The sequence below is a fragment of the Alosa alosa genome, chromosome 8 (genome assembly GCF_017589495.1).
Source record: "Alosa alosa isolate M-15738 ecotype Scorff River chromosome 8, AALO_Geno_1.1, whole genome shotgun sequence".
NCBI classification, from domain to species: Eukaryota; Metazoa; Chordata; class Actinopteri; order Clupeiformes; family Clupeidae; genus Alosa; species Alosa alosa.
In genome coordinates, this window is record NC_063196.1 from 20,414,692 (window position 1) to 20,434,082 (window position 19,391).

At 40.3% G+C, this 19,391-nt stretch overlaps 2 protein-coding genes across 2 annotated transcripts; one reads left to right on the forward strand and one right to left on the reverse strand.

Annotated features, from left to right (window-relative positions):
- Positions 1–1,119: 1,119 nt before the first annotated feature.
- nfkbiaa (nuclear factor of kappa light polypeptide gene enhancer in B-cells inhibitor, alpha a) lies at positions 1,120–3,633 on the forward strand. Its single transcript, XM_048250392.1, has 6 exons — positions 1,120–1,398; positions 1,881–1,986; positions 2,133–2,343; positions 2,505–2,593; positions 2,701–2,940; positions 3,264–3,633. Exons 1-6 carry the CDS (start codon positions 1,160–1,162, stop codon positions 3,309–3,311), a joined length of 933 nt encoding a protein of 310 aa, XP_048106349.1. The 5' UTR covers positions 1,120–1,159; the 3' UTR covers positions 3,312–3,633.
- A 1,547-nt stretch (positions 3,634–5,180) lies between these two features.
- psma6b (proteasome 20S subunit alpha 6b) lies at positions 5,181–13,830 on the reverse strand. Its single transcript, XM_048251229.1, has 7 exons — positions 13,655–13,830; positions 12,897–12,991; positions 12,713–12,794; positions 12,415–12,570; positions 8,271–8,449; positions 5,715–5,809; positions 5,181–5,353 (listed from the first exon to the last, which is right to left on the reverse strand). Exons 1-7 carry the CDS (start codon positions 13,728–13,730, stop codon positions 5,296–5,298), a joined length of 741 nt encoding a protein of 246 aa, XP_048107186.1. The 5' UTR covers positions 13,731–13,830; the 3' UTR covers positions 5,181–5,295.
- Between the last annotated feature and the right edge of the window lie 5,561 nt (positions 13,831–19,391).

Consider the following 19,391-nt stretch of genomic DNA (forward strand, 5'->3'; position numbering starts at 1 on the left):
AAAAACAGTACTTCAGTATTTCAAGCATGATGCTATCATGACACTCAATGTTTAGCTGAAGTGACGAGAGTTAGTAAGTCATAGTATCAAGTGCCAGCATGCTGCTTAACAGTATCTGTCATAGTGTCACGACTGCCGTCTGTGCCGTGATACAGTTGCTATTTTGTTCTTCCCCCGCCCCTAGCAGCGCAAGTAAACACCCTTCAGGGGTTTTGGAAGTGCAAATGTCAGGGTATGGTAGGCAGCTTGTGATGTAAAAGTAAAGCTTCCAAATCCATTTCCCTTCAGCAAACAGTTGCTAAGATACCTTTCAGTTACAGTAGCCTATACTTTCTATTGAATTTCCCTAAACCTTTATGACCACATTCAGGAACATGAAACTGATGCATGTGGGACCTATTGCCTACATAGGGCCTACACATTTTTACAAGATGCTGCTGGTGATTTTTTTTATCCAAGAAAGCCCCCTGGTGTGGGACACTCCACAGGGATTACGTCTAGCATGTTTGTCTGGTCAGATGACTAGTGGATAAAGTTAATTCTGGCACCACAAAAGTTAGATAATGTTGCAGCCTGTGGTTTTTCAATGCAATACAATTTTAAGATAAGATGTCATGGGGACCATGTTCTGAGTTGTAGCCTGTCACTAATAGTAAAATAACATATCCCTGCATTCTGTAGGCTACATGGCAAATTTCCAGTAATTTGGGACATTCCAGTTTTCCAATTTTCCAGTAAAATCTAGGCTTACATGTAGTGGAGATTTAACTCAAACAGATGCATCATTGAGTAATGCCATTCACGTCAATGGGCTGAACACCACTCATTTCACCTGGAAATACGATGGGTCTGTGATTCTATGTTACCCGCACTTTCATTCATAGTCTATAGTTTTCATTCATACCAAGTCTGTGACTTTGCCGCACAGAAGCAGGCATATTATAGAAGTAGGCCTAATAGGAAACTACGGGTTTTTCAGTCTTACTATGAAGAGTCATTTATGGGGAATTTTCCCACAAAAGCCCGTTCTATGAGTTTCCCTATGCGGAAATCCCCATCAGTCTCCTCCCATGCTGGGTAGGCCTACATTAATATGGTGCACCTCCCCGTCGGCTCACAGACTGCAGAGCTCTTGAGTTGACAGCAGACAGTAGTCGCAATGGATATCTACAGAATAGACAACAGCAACCCAATGGATTATGATCTGGATGAAATGGACTCAAAACATAGGAAAATGTTCCCGTGCCAAGATGAGCGCGTCGACAGTGGATTGGACTCATTTAAATCGGGCGAATACGCACTTCTTCAGGAGGAATTTCAGAATTTAAAAATGGCTGAAACAAGAACAGAATTTTCTTGTGAACCCTGGAAACAGCAAATAACAGAAGACGGTGACACGTAAGTTATTAAAACTCTTTTAAAAGTAGACTAATTAATAAATAGTTACTGCTCTGCATACAAACACTTGCAAGTGGACGAATGCATGCGTAAGGTATTGCAATAATCAACATAACCATTTCAATAGAGCTCTGCAAAGTAATGCATAAGCTTTAATTTTCTTTGTTTAAATTGTAATATGCCAAAGTATAACCTGCAAGAATGGTGGTAAACAAATGATAGTAAGACCACACAGAATTTGGCACGGTGTCAATCTCTGGTGGCGCTAGAGAGACAATCCACTCATACAGGAAAGTCCCTGGCGCTCAGCCAGGAACTGATAAAGCATCAGTCGTGTCAAGCCACAACTGGTGGAAATAACCAGAAAAAGTCCATTCTTGCGAAATGCTTCAATGCTCATGCGTACTCTTTGTTACACCACTTCCTTTGTAAAAGTATTTTTGAAACGCGGGACTTTAACGAACGCCTCTGCTTCTCAACAGGTTCCTCCACCTCGCCATTATTCACGAAGCAGAAGACCAAGCCATTCAAATTATCAAACAATGTCACAAGGACCCATTCCTGAACACACAGAACAGCCAAAGACAGGTACTTAATGAACACTTGATGAAGCCATAATAAACAAATTGCAAAAAAAATAAAAAATAAAATAAAATCGTGTAAGATTTTAGAAACAGTTAGAAATAACAATGGGATCCAATGCCAAAAAATCTAACTTATTTTTTCCCCCTCAGACACCCCTTCATCTGGCTGTGATAACAGAACAACATAAGCTGGTTGAGTGTCTCTTGAAAGCTGGCTGTGATTCACGGTTAGTAGACCACAGTGGAAATACAGCTCTACACATAGCCTGCAAGAAGGGATCCATGACTTCTTTCAGCCTTCTCACACAAGTGCCACCTGCTATCCACTTGCGCTCCATCCTCAACTTCCCAAACTATAATGGTAAGCAGCTTTCTGCACCTGTACACCATTTCATTGTCTTCATCCACCTTTAACATGTCATCAGAAGTGTGTTCACTTTCTGGTCTTCAGTTTCTTGTCCTTGAACGTGAAACTGTTCAGAGGAAATGATCTGATTATGATATCCGTAATATTTTTAACAGGACACAACTGCCTCCACCTGGCCTCAATCCACGGGTTCCTCTCAATGGTTGAAGTCCTCATTCAGTTAGGAGCAGATATTAACTCCAAAGTAAGTGAAGTGATAATATCTTTTTTCTTTAGTGTCCTCCAAACAGATCTGACATCCTTAAACACTGGTTTAGATTAAAGGACTAACCAACTTTTGTTTCCTTACAGGAACAGTGCAGTGGCCGAACGGCGCTTCATCTCGCTGTGGACCTCCAGAACCTCTCGCTTGTGCATCAGCTGATTGTTCTGGGAGCCGATGTCAACAGCCTGACATACGGGGGATTCACACCATACCACCTGACGTATGGCCGACAAAATGGCGAGATCCGACAGCAGCTGTACGACAGGACGGCACAGGACCTCAGAGAACTGCCAAACGAATCTGAGAATGAAGAGTCTGAGGATGAAGTAAGTTCTTGTGCCCTTTTAGTTCTGTTCCTGTGCTAACAGAAGATCAATCACTTCTTCTTACACTATAGAACCAACTTTAGATAGATAGATAGATACTTTATTGATCCCCAGGGGAAATTCAAGGTCTCAGTAGCATACAGACAACACACACACATTCACTAACAGCAGAAAAAGTAATTAAAAGTATGTAATATAAAAACACAACTTTGTTGGGTGTCAGTAGTTTATACAGATCTAGTGATCCATGTGATCCTGTGAAGAGGATCATTTCTATTCACCAAATGCCCAGTTCTAATCTAGCGACTTACCTGTTTCCACAGATGTACGATGACATTCTTTTTGGAGGAAAGTTGTCTCCAACTCACTGAGGATTTCATCGGTAACTCAGCTTGGCTTTCCACAAACTTCCATAGGACCAAGACCGCACAGACCAAGACCAAAATGAAGCTTCCTAACTGACCCAAGTGTCTGGGAGAAAAAGTGCACAAGGCCTCAAGAACCTCAAATCTACACTCCGCAGAACTATGTTAACTGTGTAAATATCTGGGAATAGCTGTTAAATATTGTAAATACAGAGAGCACTATTTTTTTACCTGTACATATCAATTTATGTAACACTATTGTAAACTATAATTTTGTACTATATGTATATGGTGATAAATTAAACAAGACAAGTGCATACAATTTAAATTATGATCATTTGTGGATTTTTGTTAAAGAGAAAGACTACAAAAAAACGTTCAACTGTATGTGAAAACAAAAGTTAACAACATGCAACCCCCAAATCACAAATGTGTTTACTGCCAGGTTTCAACTTATTTAAATTCATCTTGGTTATGTGAAATACAAAAGGGGAGACAAAGACCATTTACAACAAACAAAACGTAAATATATTCATAAATATAAATCATATTTGCATAACGCACAAAGGTGTTTCTTTTGTAGTAAATTGTCTTGCTGTACCCCTTATCTCTCACTCAGGATGCAAGACCCTTCATCCTGTGTCTGAGCAATGACGTGTAAGCAGAAACTCATGTCCTTGCTGGCAGACATGACTAATCACTATTTTATTCCTTTGAACGCAGCACTCCCTCAGTGTGTGGAGATAGGCTCATCAGCTGACTCATCTAAAATTCCCCTATGGCTAAATAATTATTTTAAGAATTTCCCGAAATACGCAAGGACATCTTGGACACACATGCTTGTGTTTGCAGAGGAGAATACAACACGTGACACTGTAACATGACAGAAACATACCTTTCTCAACAAAAACCAGGAGTACTGTTAGTTGTAGTGTAGGTTGATTCACAGACAACAGGGACATTTTTACTGAGGGGGAGGGGGGGGGGAGTGGATTGTACCAGACCCCTGTGTCGATACAAATATTTAGCCTACGTCTTTCCTCAGTCCCACAGTCTCAGTAGAGAGTTATCTTGCGCAAATTCCAAGGGAAACTCCTGAGGGTACAGATATGGGTCATCTCGTGTTTATATTAGACTGGAATTTTAAATTTCCTTAAGAGGGGAAACTCCAAAGTGCTGCTTAGTTCTCCTCTGTGCATGGCGGTTGACAGTTTCGTAAACTAGAATGGCACCGAAGCACACAGAAAAACAGAACTATGTGATCTGGACGGACGTCATCAGTCAGCCCTCTTCAGTCATTCAGTGCATTTTGTAAATGATGGCGTAGAACTTCAGAGGCCTCACGAGTGCACAATGCATAATGTACCTCTTATTTTGCATAATATTGTTTTGATACCAAATTCAAGTCATTCAGAGACTCAAGAGTGTCTTCAGATGTAAAACCTCCGGTCGCACTGTGACGCAAATGAACACAGATACCACCACAAGTGTCATGCGTCTATTGTAATACTCTCAGCATATTCATAACTGAGAATTTCCCAGCTTGTTAAATTTGTATGAGCCTAACCCTAAATGGGAACTTAAGAGGTCGTCTGCCAACGAGCCCACCATTTCTACAGAAGAGGACAAGCAGACAGCAGTGTTGTGTCACTGTAAGGCACGCTATAGGGTTTAGTCAACATTTTGTGCTGTCTCATTAACTTTGGGGAAATTGGGCTTATGCGTGTAAATCTCTGTGATACAGATAAAGCATGTGAATATAGCCGTTGAGTAAAATGTTGCTTAACTTTTCATAAGAAATGCAATTTAATTGTGGGACACGGCAAAACAACTATAAAATTAAAATGAAAAAAAAAAAAAAAAAAAAAAAAAAACTTTTTTTTTCTCAAAAATGTCTTTAATGGAACGGGGTAAATATACATGAAACAAGGCTTGCACCACTCTGTAACTGGGTCCGACTGGTCTCTCTCTAAATGCCTCCTGCCTCTCTTCAGTCCCTTTCGGACAGGGAAACCAAGTGGGTATCGACTTCTGACTCGGACAGGATCCTAGCCAAAAAAAAAGAGAGAATATGACCTGATGTACCTTGAACGTCAACAATCAGATGCCACCAATCCTTATATGTAAAATGGTTATTAGGGCCTAATTTAAATTATGGCCAAAGTGTAGTCTAAATCTAATTTAATAACAAGCAAAATCTGTTTGCTAATTTAATAAGTGTCAAAGATCCTAAGCGCCAATATCTTATAGACTAAAACAGTGTAAAAATGCCTTCAGTCCACTTCATGATCTAAATTACGAGTCAACCCCACAGGTCCAGAACCCCAAGCCTGTCCAAAAGAGCCAATATAATGTGGTATGAGTGAACATGAGATATGGACTGGTAAGCATATGTCTGTGTCCATTTACCTGAACTTTGGGTCCGCAGTGGTGATAACTCCTATTTCCAACTCAGAGGGTTTAAAATCAATTGAAAGCACCGTTGACAAACAGGTGATTGCCGTCTGTTATCAAGGTAGAGACAGGTAGAGGGGGAGAAAGACCATCATTAGAAAACCTTGTGTAAGAGAATAAGGGGTAGAAGATCCACATTTTCCAGACTTCTAAACTGTACTTCTTTCACTTAATCCTCCAGGATTGGTAATGCAGTATTTGCAATTCAAATCATAGCATGTTAAATTGGATGTACCGCAGAGCGGTACAAAATATGACCGCCGCCCAGTCCAGCACATTTTTTCCACAAAAAGAAATCACGCTGAAAGGCCTATATGATTCTAACTGTCTCACTAAATTGCATTATCCACACTCAATTCTCACTGGTATCTGCCTGCTAGACAACAAGTACCAAAACATGATTAGTTCATAGATTTCACATGTAAAATTCATTTTATACAACCCCACCTCCATCTTGCCTGTTCATAATTCTGAGAAATTCTTGATTGTTTGTGTTATGTTTATGTTATGTGTGTGGGTGTGTGTGTGTGTGTGTGCCTGCGTATGCAAGCGTACATATGTCTACTGTGTGAGTATGTGTCATACGTATGATTACTGTGAATGTATGTGTGTGTGTGTGTGTGTGTGTATCTGTTTGTGCACATGTGTGCACATGAAATGGGTTAACATGACCCCTGGAGGCAAACATAATGGAAAAAAATGGTCATCCTAGGCCCTACAGTTCTCAAGATATTCACAGAGAACTGTGTCTGTCCTACCCTCCTTTCGGGGGGTCCAGTCCAGCGGGGGGGCTACAGATCAAAATGAAAAATGACATGGTACATGCCCACCAAGTTTTGTGTACCCCGGTCTTTCAGTATCCCGGGAATCCTTGTTGGTGTACGTCACTAAATGTACACATAAATTATTTTATTGTAAGGCCCCCCATGAACGAAAGTACACGAAAATGCATGGCATGCATTCGGAGGGTGTCATAATGATCCTACACTTTTAATTTCGTGCAGTTTTGACCTTGTCAGCCAGAGATATTGTGATGAAAACACCTCATTTTTTTGCTTTTAATTTTCTAACTAGGTGGCTTTTACATGAAATAAGTGGTAATGGGATGGGTTGACATGCCCCTTAAGACCAACATACATAAAAAGGTGGACCTCCTAGGCCCCACGGTTCTCGAGATAATGTCTCTGGCCACCTACAGGCCAGTTGGTGTATAGTAACATAAATTAATTTATTGTGTGGCCCCCATGAACGAATTCCACAAAACTTGGCATGCATACAGAGGGTGTCATAATGATCCTACACTTCCAATTTCGTGCAGTTTTGACTATGTTAGGTCACAGATACCTTCAATTACAACACCTCATTTTTACTTTTTGTGTTTAACTAGGTGGCGCTTATACATGAAATGAGTGGTTATGGAATGGGCTGACATGGCCCCTTGAGATCAACATACAAAAAAAAAAAAATGGTCCTCCTAAACCCTATGGTTCTCAAGATATTCACAGAAAACTGTGTCTGTCCCTACCCTCCTTTTCGGGGTCCAGTCCAGCGGGGGGCTACAGATCAAAATGAAAAATGGTTCCATGGTACATGCCCACCAAGTTTTGTGTACCCCGGTCTTTCAGTATCCCGGGAATCATTGTTGGTGTATGCGTCACTAAATGTACACATAAATTATTTTATTGTAAGGCCCCCATGAGCGAAAAGTACGAAAATGCATGGCATGCATTCGGAGGGTGTCATAATGATCCTACACTTTTAATTTAGGTGCAGTTTTTTGACCTTGTCAGCCAGAGATATTGTGATGAAAACACCTCATTTTTTGCTTTTTAATTTTTCTAACTAGGTGGCGCTTTACATGAAATAAGTGGTAATGGGATGGGTTGACATGCCCCCTTAAGACCAACATACATAAAAAGGTGGACCTCCTAGGCCCTACGGTTCTCGAGATAATGTCTCTGGCCACCTACAGGCCAGTTGGTGTATAGTAACATAAATTAATTTATTGTGTGGCCCCCATGAGCGCAATTCCACAAAACTTGGCATGCATACAGAGGGTGTCATAATGATCCTACACTTCCAATTTTAGGTGCAGTTTGACTATGTTAGGTCACAGATACCTTCAATTACAACACCTCATTTTACTTTTGTGTTTAACTAGGTGGCGCTATACATGAAATGAGTGGTTATGGAATGGGTTGACATGGCCCCTTGAGATCAACATACAAAAAAAAAAATGGTCCTCCTAAACCCTATGGTTTTCGAGATATTCACAGAAAACTGTGTCTGCCCTACCCTCCTTTCGGGGGGTCCAGTCCAGCGGGGTGGCTACAGATCAAAACGAAAAACGATGGTTCCATGCTATCCATGTGGGGTTACATGCCCACCAAGTTTAAATGTACCCGGCCTTTCAGTGTCCCGGGAATCATTGGCGGAAATTTGGGCATCTTGAAAAGAGAAAAAAAAAATGTCTTGGGCGGTCATAATAAATATTAATGCTTCAGCACACACCTCCACAGTTTGCTCAAAGGTCCAGTCTAGTTTCTTCTTCACTTTCTTCTCCAGGAAGCTGGTGGCTTCTGTTTGCTTGACCCCTGCTGCTGTGGCCTTGAACCCACAGTAATAGCCGGCTGGGTCACATTTGTACACTTGTGGACCCAACTCTTCGTCTACACCAATCACAATCATGCCTGAAGAAAAGGATTGCATGATGAACATTATAGAAAATGCTGGATTCTTCTACACAACATTCAACAACTCTTTGAATGGGGACTTTTTTTATAAGTCACATACAACTCAGTTGCAGAGTGGCAAGTGGCAGATTCAGGCCTTATACGCATCCACACACTCGCTAGAGTAGAAGTAAAGAGAATTAATGAGTATTCCCCTCACTTTCATTTAACCATCTCTAGATTCCATTTCCAACCATTCAAATGTACATAAGCACTTTAAATGGGCATGGATGTGCTTTCAACTGTGTGTTTGAAATCTCAAGTGTGTGAGACATAGGGCGCGAGTTCGGCGGTGATATAGGTAGCGGGAAGCTACTTCAAGGCGGAGACTCCGAAATGAGCGAGACCTCTCTGGTGAAGTGAAATGGAGTAAAGCAATCCCATGCAACCAGTGTTAAATTCTGATCTATCTATCTATCTTTTTTTTAAATTAACTCGGCCTGACTCAGCCCACTTTGTGCATCTGACTTCACTCTGTCCAAATACACTGTCAAACTCGCACCCTTAGGGCGCGATCTTAACAATCTGAAACACAAGTATCAAACACAAAGCGCAAGTAGCTTTGGGGGCGGATCTTGGGAACTGTTGCTATTTTACCGGCGGGATAAATGACTGTTGCGCCCAGGGGGTCCACTCGGACTCGACTTACGTTCCCGAGCAATTTTTTCTTCTTCTTGTTACATGGCAAGCAAGGTATGTGCATTATCGCCACCGTCTGAACTGGAGGACGACTCTCTTTTTACAGAATGTCCAATAAAAATCGACGTTGGTCCATGCGTCACTTCCAGCTTTGGAACTTGGAGCCGACTGGCGCTGGATCCGAGCCATTCTCTGCCCCAGTGTTCAATATGGCGTTGACTATGAATTGGCCGGATTTACTAGCCTAGCCTCCGGACTTAACCACACTCTCCAGTTATATATACAGTAATACCTCCATGGTTGCGCTAGGCGCAAATCTAAAATGGGGTGGTCTGAAGTAGCTACATTACTCATGGGCGTGGTTTGGGCGTAACGTGCATAGCGCTTGTTGCATAGCGGATTGCTATTTTGATGGCAGATTTGCCAGGCGCAGCCAGGAGCAGTTCACAGCGCTATAGACTGTTCAGTTGGGATTCAGTCCAATGTTTTGGGATCACTCTCACTGAATCACGAGGTTATGAATGCATGGTGATATTTTTGCAATGTAATCTAAGGGCGTTTTCACACCTGGCTCTTTGAATCGGAACGTGGAGCGTTTCCCCTCAAAAGATCGGTTCGATTGGGTATATGTGAAGCAGCAACCGCACTCTCTTTTGGAAAAAACAGAAAACGCCTGCTCTTTTCTCTGAACTGCCCCCGTGGGCGCAATTGCATTCCCTAATTTACCGACTTGTGCCTGTGGAGGGAAAATTCCAATATGAGCTGAATGCAAAATAGTAAAGACAAAAGCGCCAGTATACAAACTCAAATTGCGCTTGAGTGCACTATAGGGCCCCTAGAGTCTAAGGCTACGTTTACACCATCAGTGAAATGTGACCCAATTCCTGGAAGATCCTGAAGGCGAGAGACTTGTGAAGAGAGGCAATCGTCTTGTTTTGGCAGCCTGAGTTCGGAACAGGTAGGCAGGATTAATGGCTCTCGATGAACAATAACGTTGGTCATCAAGTAACTGCGGCTTTCAAGAAATTGTTAATACTCAGGTCAGGATGACATTGTTCATATATTTCTTTTTAATTAAAAGTTCAAATTCATGTTGGGAGTGGTTTATGTCTTAGTGTTGGTTAGAGTATAGCCTATTTGAGAAATGGTTATTTCAATAGGAGGAAAAGGTTGACAACATAGCTCAGGGGTGGGCAAACTGCGGCCCGGATCCGGCCCGCCAAGCACTTTCATCCGGCCCGCCGAGCATTTCATTTGGTTATCAGGCTGCTCGCTATTTTTTTTCCTGCGATAGTTGGTTAGCTTTACTGCAAACTGCTTTTCACTCTCCTTAGAGAACATTTACAATGTCAATGTCAAAACATCATGTTAAATAGAGATAACATCATGTTAAACTAAGTTAACTCTTAGTTATCTCCTTTGCAGCAGATCTAACGTGAACATTATGTGATCCATTTAATTTGGAACGCGTCTGCACTCACGAGAGGGAGAGAGAGCCGCAGGTTCTGGCTTGTCATTGTTGATAAGTGATATGTCCTTCTTATAAAAAACTTTTAAAAGGAAATCATGAAGGCAACAGTAGTTCCCACTACTGACCATTTAAAAACTGTGAGAGGGCCCAGCCGTAGGTATAGCACTAGCCATAGCGGAGCAGGCAGAAGATCATTGAGAAATTAACGTGAATTAAAGCGACTGTCTTAAAGCAACAGTGCACAATTTATACATTTGTTAAACAGGATAAAATTAGCAGTATTTTTCATACTAAATTATAGGCTATAAAAAATGTATTTTTTTTATGTATGTGTGGAGTGGGGTGGGGTGGGTTGTTGTGCGGCCCGCCGGGCTATTTTCAAAACACAATGTGGCCCTTGAGCCAAAAAGATTGCCTGATTGTTTTAATTTTAGAATCCTTATTAATGCCAAAAAGTTATATTAATGAGTCCCTCAGTGTGTTTTTAGGCTAACTTTAGTTCCTGAGGGAGTGGCCATGCATGGCAGTGAATTCTGGGAGTTGTTGGTTTTCATCCACATGAGCCAAAAATACAAGCCATGAAAACATTGGTTTTCATCCACATGTACAAAAATACACGCTTTTTCTCGGTCAAGAAGGAACTGACTTCAAAAATGATTTCACATTTCTACTACATAAATGACCCAATATGAATACACATTCATCTTGCCAGTGGTTAAATGCTCCTTTAAGTGGCAGAATTCCAATGTGCAGCAATTGTTTCAATTGTTATATAAATTAGTGAACCATGTAAACACAGATGTCTGATATCAAATGTAAATGTAAACAGTCAGTCCAAAAAAAACTGGATATAGGCAGAAAATCAGAACTGTACATCAAGCACTGCCAGTGTAAACGCAGCCTAAGAGATGCAGCTTATGTTTACATACAAGGCCCTTAATCTGGAATGTATATCCCTAGCTGCAGAAAAGACATACAGCCGGTAAGGTGTATTGTTATTGTTTTTTTTACTGCCAGTCGCCAAAGAGAGATAATTAATTTTGGATATTGTGATGACTCACTACATGGTCCTATACAGACACATGTAAAGGCATGCAATTTCATGACATTCAAGCAAAGATTCTTCTACATCAACCATTTCTGATTCAAGATTGATTGTGTCTCTTGTCTACAAAGACATGCAGACAGGCCTATGCCTGTTACCATGACCTAAAGAAGTTAAGTTTTAGAATTAGCTACATTTAACATCTTACCAAAAACACAATATGCACAAAGGCCTACACATGGTGCTTTATTGCTCTTTCCACTTGTATATTTAAATTGCTAGCATTAAACTTCTAAACTAAGCTCATGTTCAGACATGACTGATGCGTGTTGAATTCACATACCCTACCAGAAGTCTCCCAGCTGTTTTCACCCCAAATTTCTCTTCATCGTACGATGACCGAAGGCTAGGCCTACTCAATGAAATTTTAGCTTTACTGGCAACTTGGCTATAAATAGAATGTGTTACTTCTCCACCCGATTGGTATGACACACAATTTCTGAACAGCAATCAAAAATTCTGATTGGGGATGCTTTCTCTGGTGGTTCTATTTGGATAGTACATTTTGCAAAGGCATTCTTTTTTTTTTTTATCAGAACGTGTTATCTTCTCAATTCATCAATTTTGCTCAAGGGTGATCAAAGATGGATGTAAATATAAAAATCGCAATTTTAATCGCAATTTTTGAGTCAGTTGGCAAGCAAACATATTTTTAAGGATGGCCTTACCACCACAAATATTAGAGCAGAGATAGCTCTGAATACTTACAGCAGCCCAGTGGCCTCATTTCAGCATTCTGAGTGTAAACCTGAGAGATGTCTGCAATCCTTTTGCAGAGCATGTCCACTGGAATCTCATAACCGTACTTGTACATCCAGTTGGCCGCCTCGTATCTGGCCCTCTGGACTTGAGATCTGCTGTCAGCTAGAAGAGCAACACAGAAATATTAGCATTTACTGTGAATATTTTGATCCTTCAGATGTACAAGTGAGGTGGTTTGTCAGGAGTTTTGTTTCATGCAAGACTGGTATGAGGTGCTATACAGCACGTGCACAATCTGATTTACCGGTCATCCCTGACATAACACAGCCAATGTTCTCTGTGATTCTGAAGAGGTGAGTAACAGTGGCCGCATCCAGCAGCTTGTCCTGTTAAAGCCACAACAGAGAAGACTCAACATGTCAGACTGTTTTTGGGTTCAGCTAAACAGCTGATGACACAGGTTGCAGGTTTCTGACATGCCGACTTACCGGTACTTTTTTCTGTGTGACCACCACTGCACAGTCTTTCCCTCTGACTGCCACTGATGTGAGTCCACCCTGATTAATAGCCTTGAAAGCATATTCTGAGGACATGGGAAAATAATACTGTTAATTCTTTAAGTCCAGCTTAAGGCTATAATACATGTTTACATTATAATCAGTAGCAGAATTGTACAAAAACAAATGTATTTAAAAACAACTAATGGAAATTGTGTGATAGAATGCCATTCATACACAATGAAAACACTGATCATAGAACCCAGTCCATGGTTAGCTATTATGAATAATGTTAAATAACGGCGCTAACTTATTTTACCTTCATGTGATCATATTAACCTATAACTGCATGATGTACGTAGCACAGGGGTAAATGCTAAGGGTAATATTGTTTTCATGCACTGAGTAGAATGAAGATGTCGCTAAACGACACAAACGTTATCGTTATTGAATAGTTGCTCCCTGACTAGGCTATTAGCGGCGGCTAGCACTAAGATAGCTATTAGCCACCTAGTTCCTTGACCGTTATCTTCATTTGTATTAACAATCGTATTTAATAAGTTGAATGAATAAACCAGGCGCTTTGTATAACTTTACCTAGATAACTACAGTTAACACAAGACACTGACTCTGTGAGAAATAACTTAACTAGTCATAACTACTGATGTGACTAGCTAAGCTGCCATGACAAGGCAGATAGCCGGTAGTCTACAGAAAACACTTCATGATCAAAGCGATGGCAGTCTTACCAACTTGGTAGAGTCTTCCCTCTGGTGAAAAGATAGTGATATGCCGATCAAACCCCGCACTTGACCCCCGAGACATTTTCTTTGAAAAAGCAAGAGCACAACAATGAAGACACTTTGGAATAAAATTGAAGCTGCAACATGCAGGTCGATTCCGGAAGTAATTTACTAGTTACAGTTTGTACTACCGGGGTCAATCGCCACAGTGTATTGTTACCATGGGTACCAAGGATTGTACACGTAAAGAAAAGCTTTGGTGACTCGATCTTGTAAAGTATTTTCCTGGAGTGCCCGGTTTATCCACTTAACTTAGTAAATACGATGTCCACAATAACCTGTCCTGGAAGTGACATCAACACAGAGGTATTCACAGGCCTACTTCATTTTAAGTGTAGGCCTATGTGATTAACAGAAGCCAAGGCCTCTTATCCTACGTCCTAGGGCAGTATTAGCCTACGGAGCTGCATTGCATTTTACAATTGTTTGTAACTTAAATCAATACAATGCACGCTCACTAAATCGTGTGCTCATATTACTAAACTCCTCAGATTTTATTAGTGACTACTTACAGACCTCCAAAACATTCAGCTAAAGTCTTGAAGTTGAAGAGCTAGGTAAACTGCTGGACATGGGGGCCCATCACTGCCTATGTAGGGACCCAGGATCTTGTGCTACGCCCCTGATCACTGAGTCTCAATGTTTCAACTGTTAAAGACCGGGCCTTATCCGATCATTTCTGCATGTTCTTTGATTTGTTTCCCCACACACTCAGAACAGATCCATGATGATAAAAAAGGAGAATCATAAATTATCAGACAGTGCTTCCTTTGAGCAAGCACTTTCACAGACGTCAAGTCTACTGTCAGACTCAGTAGAAGACTTATTGGATCATTTTAATTAAAAAATGCCAAATATTAGGGATGACAGTGCTCCTTTACAATTCAAGAAGGTTAAGGACAAACAGAAAGCACCATGGAAAGAAAAATCCATTAAGAAGGTCACCGATAGTAAAAGCCACGCCCTCTTAGTTATTGTTGCTATGTCTGTCAAACTCAGACCAGAGTTGACAAGAACTTCAGTGCTGCCAAAACTCTGCTTAAAAATTCAAACTTAACACCGCGTCCCAACTCCCAACAGGACCCGGGCAAGCTTGTCGAACTATTTCGGTCTATATGGATTTTAACGCTAATGTTCGCTTGCATCGCGTCCGGTTAGGACAAGGTGTTAGACGTGAAGCGAGTGTGATTCACTGATATTATATTAGCTGTGCTAGATAGACTTGCATAGCCTGACGAGCCAGACCCATATCAAGATGTAGGGTCTGGGGACTCACCATTCCCAGTGCTCAGTCCGAGGGGCGGGATAAACGGTTGTCTTTCAAATTCCCTCTGACTGCACGCAATAGGATAGCGCTACAACTCATGAGTCCCATGCGTTTTCCCACCAGCAGAGCTTAGTTGGCTAGTTGTTCAAATTTGTTGCCAACTTAAAAAAAGCTTAACTCGTGCCACGCTGTTCGCCAACAGCAACATCCATCTTCTTTGTTTTCAAGTAGCAGGGAATTCACGCCGAACCGTCGCAACTCTGCCATCATTATGTTAAGCCCGCCTACCGACTCTATTCACGATGTGATTGGCCTGATCGAAGTATAATTTTTCAGCTCGCAAGCCAACGGAGAGTTGCTAGACTTCCCTGGCCGCTAGGGTGCGTCTAGATTTCTAGGCTAAGACTTGTAACAAGGACATTGGGTCATGTCATGTACGGTAATGCAAATAAACGGAAACATAGCATACATTGCAGATCCTCTTCAGCTTTATTCATTTATGGTTTATTTCCTTGAATTTCCCCTTGAGGATCAATAAAGTATCTATCTATCTATCTATCTATCTACACAGCCCCATTGGCTCATCTGTGTTCAATGGTCAATTCTGACCGATCGCAAAAGCCACGTAGGCTACCGTTAGTTATTGTTGCTCTGTTCGTCAAACTCAGACCAGAGTTGACTAGAACTTCAATGGTAGCTTTAAGACTGTCTGTTAAAGTTACAGCCCAGGAGGCTCTTTTGGAGAGCCACGGGCCTGATTTCATTTAGAATCCGTCGAAAGACTCCAGTATGACATGGAGCCACATCTATAAAAATTAGGGCTGTCAAAATAACGGATTCATTTTGATTAATTAATTTGAGAAAAAATAACTGATTAAAAAAATAGCGCAGATTAATCGATTCCGTATGACCTTTGACCCTGAGCCATTGTCAGTAACTATTAGACTGTAAAATGAAGGAGAGAAAAGAAAATGTGCTGCCTAGATCATTGATTGGAACATTTACTTAAAAAAAAAATGGCCTGATGGTGTTGATAAAAATAAAGTGTTGATTAAAATAATGTCTTCTGCAATGTCTGCAGCAAGTAATTTGCATATCACCGGAGTTCGTCAACTCTAAAGTTGCACATCAATGCAAAGAAATAGTGTTCTTCTCGAAGCACTTTTGAATTTATTTTCTCAGCATATTAGGTCATATCATAGATTATTATAGCCATTATTTGAACAGTGAAAATAATAATAAAATAATTTTTGAACTTTAATGTCACTAATGCTGATTATTCAATGATTCATTTTAATTTAAATATTTAAAATACTTTCACAGCAAAAATTATATATGCAATTAATTTAGATTAATTAATCACAGAGTATGTAATTAATTCGATTACATTTTTTAATCAATTGACAGCCCTACAAATTCATGTCTAGCTTTGTTGGCAGGCAAACTTGTCCAGGAGGTGAGTGTGATTCACTGATATTAACATGATCTGTGCTATAGGGATGACACATACAGACATACACATGATGTATGTAATGTGTCTGTATGTGTCATCCCTACGTCTGTAACCATGTATGTGCCATCCTGTGCTTGTGACCATGTAGGATGAAAAGCGGTATGGAAAATGTGAAAAAGCATTTCCATAAGGGGACAATAAACTAACTAACTAACTAACTAACTAACTAACTAACTAGAAAGACTTGTATGTTACAAGGACATCATGTCACATAAGGAACATGGTACTAGGGGGCCGCCCAAACTTATTCTGTCGAAGGCGGAGTGAGCACGCCCAGCACGGCAAAGCCAGACGTGACAGCAAATAAACAGAAATATAGCCTACATTGCAGATCCTCTTCAGATTTATTAAATTATAGATAGATTGATAGATTGCGTGCACAATAGTGTATTGTGCGCTCGTTTTAGTAAACAGCCTAGTGCACTAAATTAGCTACAAATAAATACCTTGCAATTTACAGCAGGCTGCAAACCACGATATTTTGATATTGTGTAAAGTCACATAGCTTATACTTCAAATTAAGTAGGCCTGGGAATACCACTGTGTCCAATGTAATTTCCAGAAGGCTCAACAGTGGACCTATCTTGTGCAGTCCCACACCCAACACTCATGATGAGTTTGAAGTTATCATCCATTAATAGACCAGTTGTTTCTCATCTTTCCTTTAAAGAGTGATTCATGACATCCTTGTCTACAATGTTTGTCATTAACCATTTAGCCTAATTTGGTGGGGATTTCCCAGTTACGTCGATCCCCTGTTGGACAGACATTATGTAGTTATCCACATTGAGTTGTGTCATGCATTCATCACAATGCATTCCGAGCCATTGTTTGCCTTTTGCCTTTCCGCACCCTTTGAAGGATGACACAGGATTTTGACACAAGTGCGCACAAGAAGTTTGATTTAAATCATAGCAGATAGGCTTAGCATTTTGAACATTTTGTTTGTGTCATGACCACGTTAAACTCAGCTGACTGATACAGAGAATTTTCCTGTCAAATATCTTACAAAAATCCAGTTTGTAAAGACAAAGGTTAAGATGAGTCACACTGAGCCTTATATGAGAAAATTAAAGCAACACAATGTAATAAATGGTATTTGTACCTCTTGTCAACACTTTTTAAAGTACTACTGGGTACCCATTTAGTGTTGAAAACTGATGAAGGCTCGTACAACTGCATGGTACAACACCATTACATAATGCAATGACAGACATTCTGGTTGTGTCAGCCATTCTACGTAAGTCAGTGTATCATCGAAATGAGATGCTGTAATTTTAAGGTAAAATAACTACATGGTATCACTTTAAATAATCAACTTAAACTTCAAAACGTATTATTATTATTATTATTATTATTATTATTATTTTGATGTTGACCTTTGGCATTTAGCATGAGCAGAGGTCTCAATTTTCCATGTGCCTTTCTAGTTATTGATTGTTTTCCAAATTGCTTTTGACAAAAGCTGTTGCTAAATACAAAAACCTTTTTATGGATTAATAGAGATTATTTTCTTTATAGCTTTCACTTTATCAGAAATCAAGAGAATTCATTTGTATATGCATGCAGAGTCCTCCATACAGGAGTGCCTAACGTAAGGCCAAAAAAGAAAAAAAAAGAACACAATCACCACACTCTACCCACAAGGGTTCAGATCCTGTGTCCCACCCCCTCATTAAGTACAGATATGTCTCCTTCTCTCTTTATGCGTGTGACCAGCCCCCTCAGCGTTTCTCAGGGACCCCCTTCCACCTTGTGACTTGTGGAGGCGGGGAAACCATGGCACCACAGAAATGTCACCGAATGACCACAGTTTTCCACAGTAGTAAGTACAGTACACAAAGTGCTCGAAGCACACATTTACTGCAATGCTTAAAAACATTCAGAATGTTCTTGTGAGACATTCTAATTTCTTTATTTGGCTGAACAGCTTCAATCATTTGTAATGATGCCACGGTTACAGAGAAGATCATCACAGTTAAATTGGAATAAAATTGAAAATAGCATATCATAAATAAACATCTACAATAATTACATTTTAATAAATAAATCAAGCTAAACAGTCAAGCTTTTTATGTAAAGCCCTGAAATTGCAATAAATATATTGGTCATTGTTGATCAGTGTCAGAAATAGATGCCCTACAGATTTCTAGATCTTTATTCATATTCTATTTATTATCTCTAAAGGGAATTGGCATGTTTCAGTTGATACAACAGGGCCTGTTGAGGAGCATGCAAGCAGGAACTGTGTCGGTCGGCTAGCCTTACCTGTTTTTCAGAAATTCCCAGAATCTGGAAAATAAGTTCCTGTCCTGCACTCTTAAATTCCTGCAGACAGTTTCTGTCTTAAACTGATAGTGAAGGCAACGTTGACTTTTGATTTAGTTCCTGAGCGTCCGTGTTTTGTGTGTGATTATTAATGAGGGGAACTTTTGCAGATCAGGTCAAGTCACCTTGGGGGGGGGGGGCAGGCCAGCATTCACAGCTACCAGTACATCTTTCAGAAGCAGGATACGCCAGCTGTGCTTTATTTTTTTTTGCATAATGAATCGTTGGTATGCTGTTGCTCAAAGTCATAAATGCAGTGATTATTGTTTGTGTAACCTTCTCTACAATGTATTGCATTTTTTCTTTGGTTTGACGTTTTGTTTTCCAACCAAGAATCTTCTAAGTATTTCAGTGACTGTGACACTTCTTAGTGACTGTGACACTTCTTAGTCAAAAAGTCTTCAGACCCTTTCAAGCTCTCTACACTGTACACTTTCAGACTTATCTTCAAATGGGTTTAATACATTTTTAATCCATCTTCACACAATACTCCACAACAGGAAAGTAAAAACAGGTTTTAGTGATTTAGTACATTTCTTAAAAATGAGGTAGGCCTATACTGAAATAACCAATTT

Coding starts and splice junctions, on each gene's coding strand:
- nfkbiaa (XM_048250392.1), top strand. CDS start 1,160: ATGGATATCTACAGAATAGACAACAGCAACCCAATGGATTATGATCTG. Junction 2,594..2,700: donor GAGCAGATATTAACTCCAAA/GTAAGTGAAGTG, acceptor GTTTCCTTACAG/GAACAGTGCAGTGGCCGAAC. Junction 2,941..3,263: donor ATGAAGAGTCTGAGGATGAA/GTAAGTTCTTGT, acceptor CTGTTTCCACAG/ATGTACGATGACATTCTTTT.
- psma6b (XM_048251229.1), bottom strand. CDS start 13,730: ATGTCTCGGGGGTCAAGTGCGGGGTTTGATCGGCATATCACTATCTTT. Junction 12,795..12,896: donor TCACACAGAAAAAAGTACCG/GTAAGTCGGCAT, acceptor TGGCTTTAACAG/GACAAGCTGCTGGATGCGGC. Junction 8,450..12,414: donor AATGAGGCCACTGGGCTGCT/GTAAGTATTCAG, acceptor CCTTTTCTTCAG/GCATGATTGTGATTGGTGTA.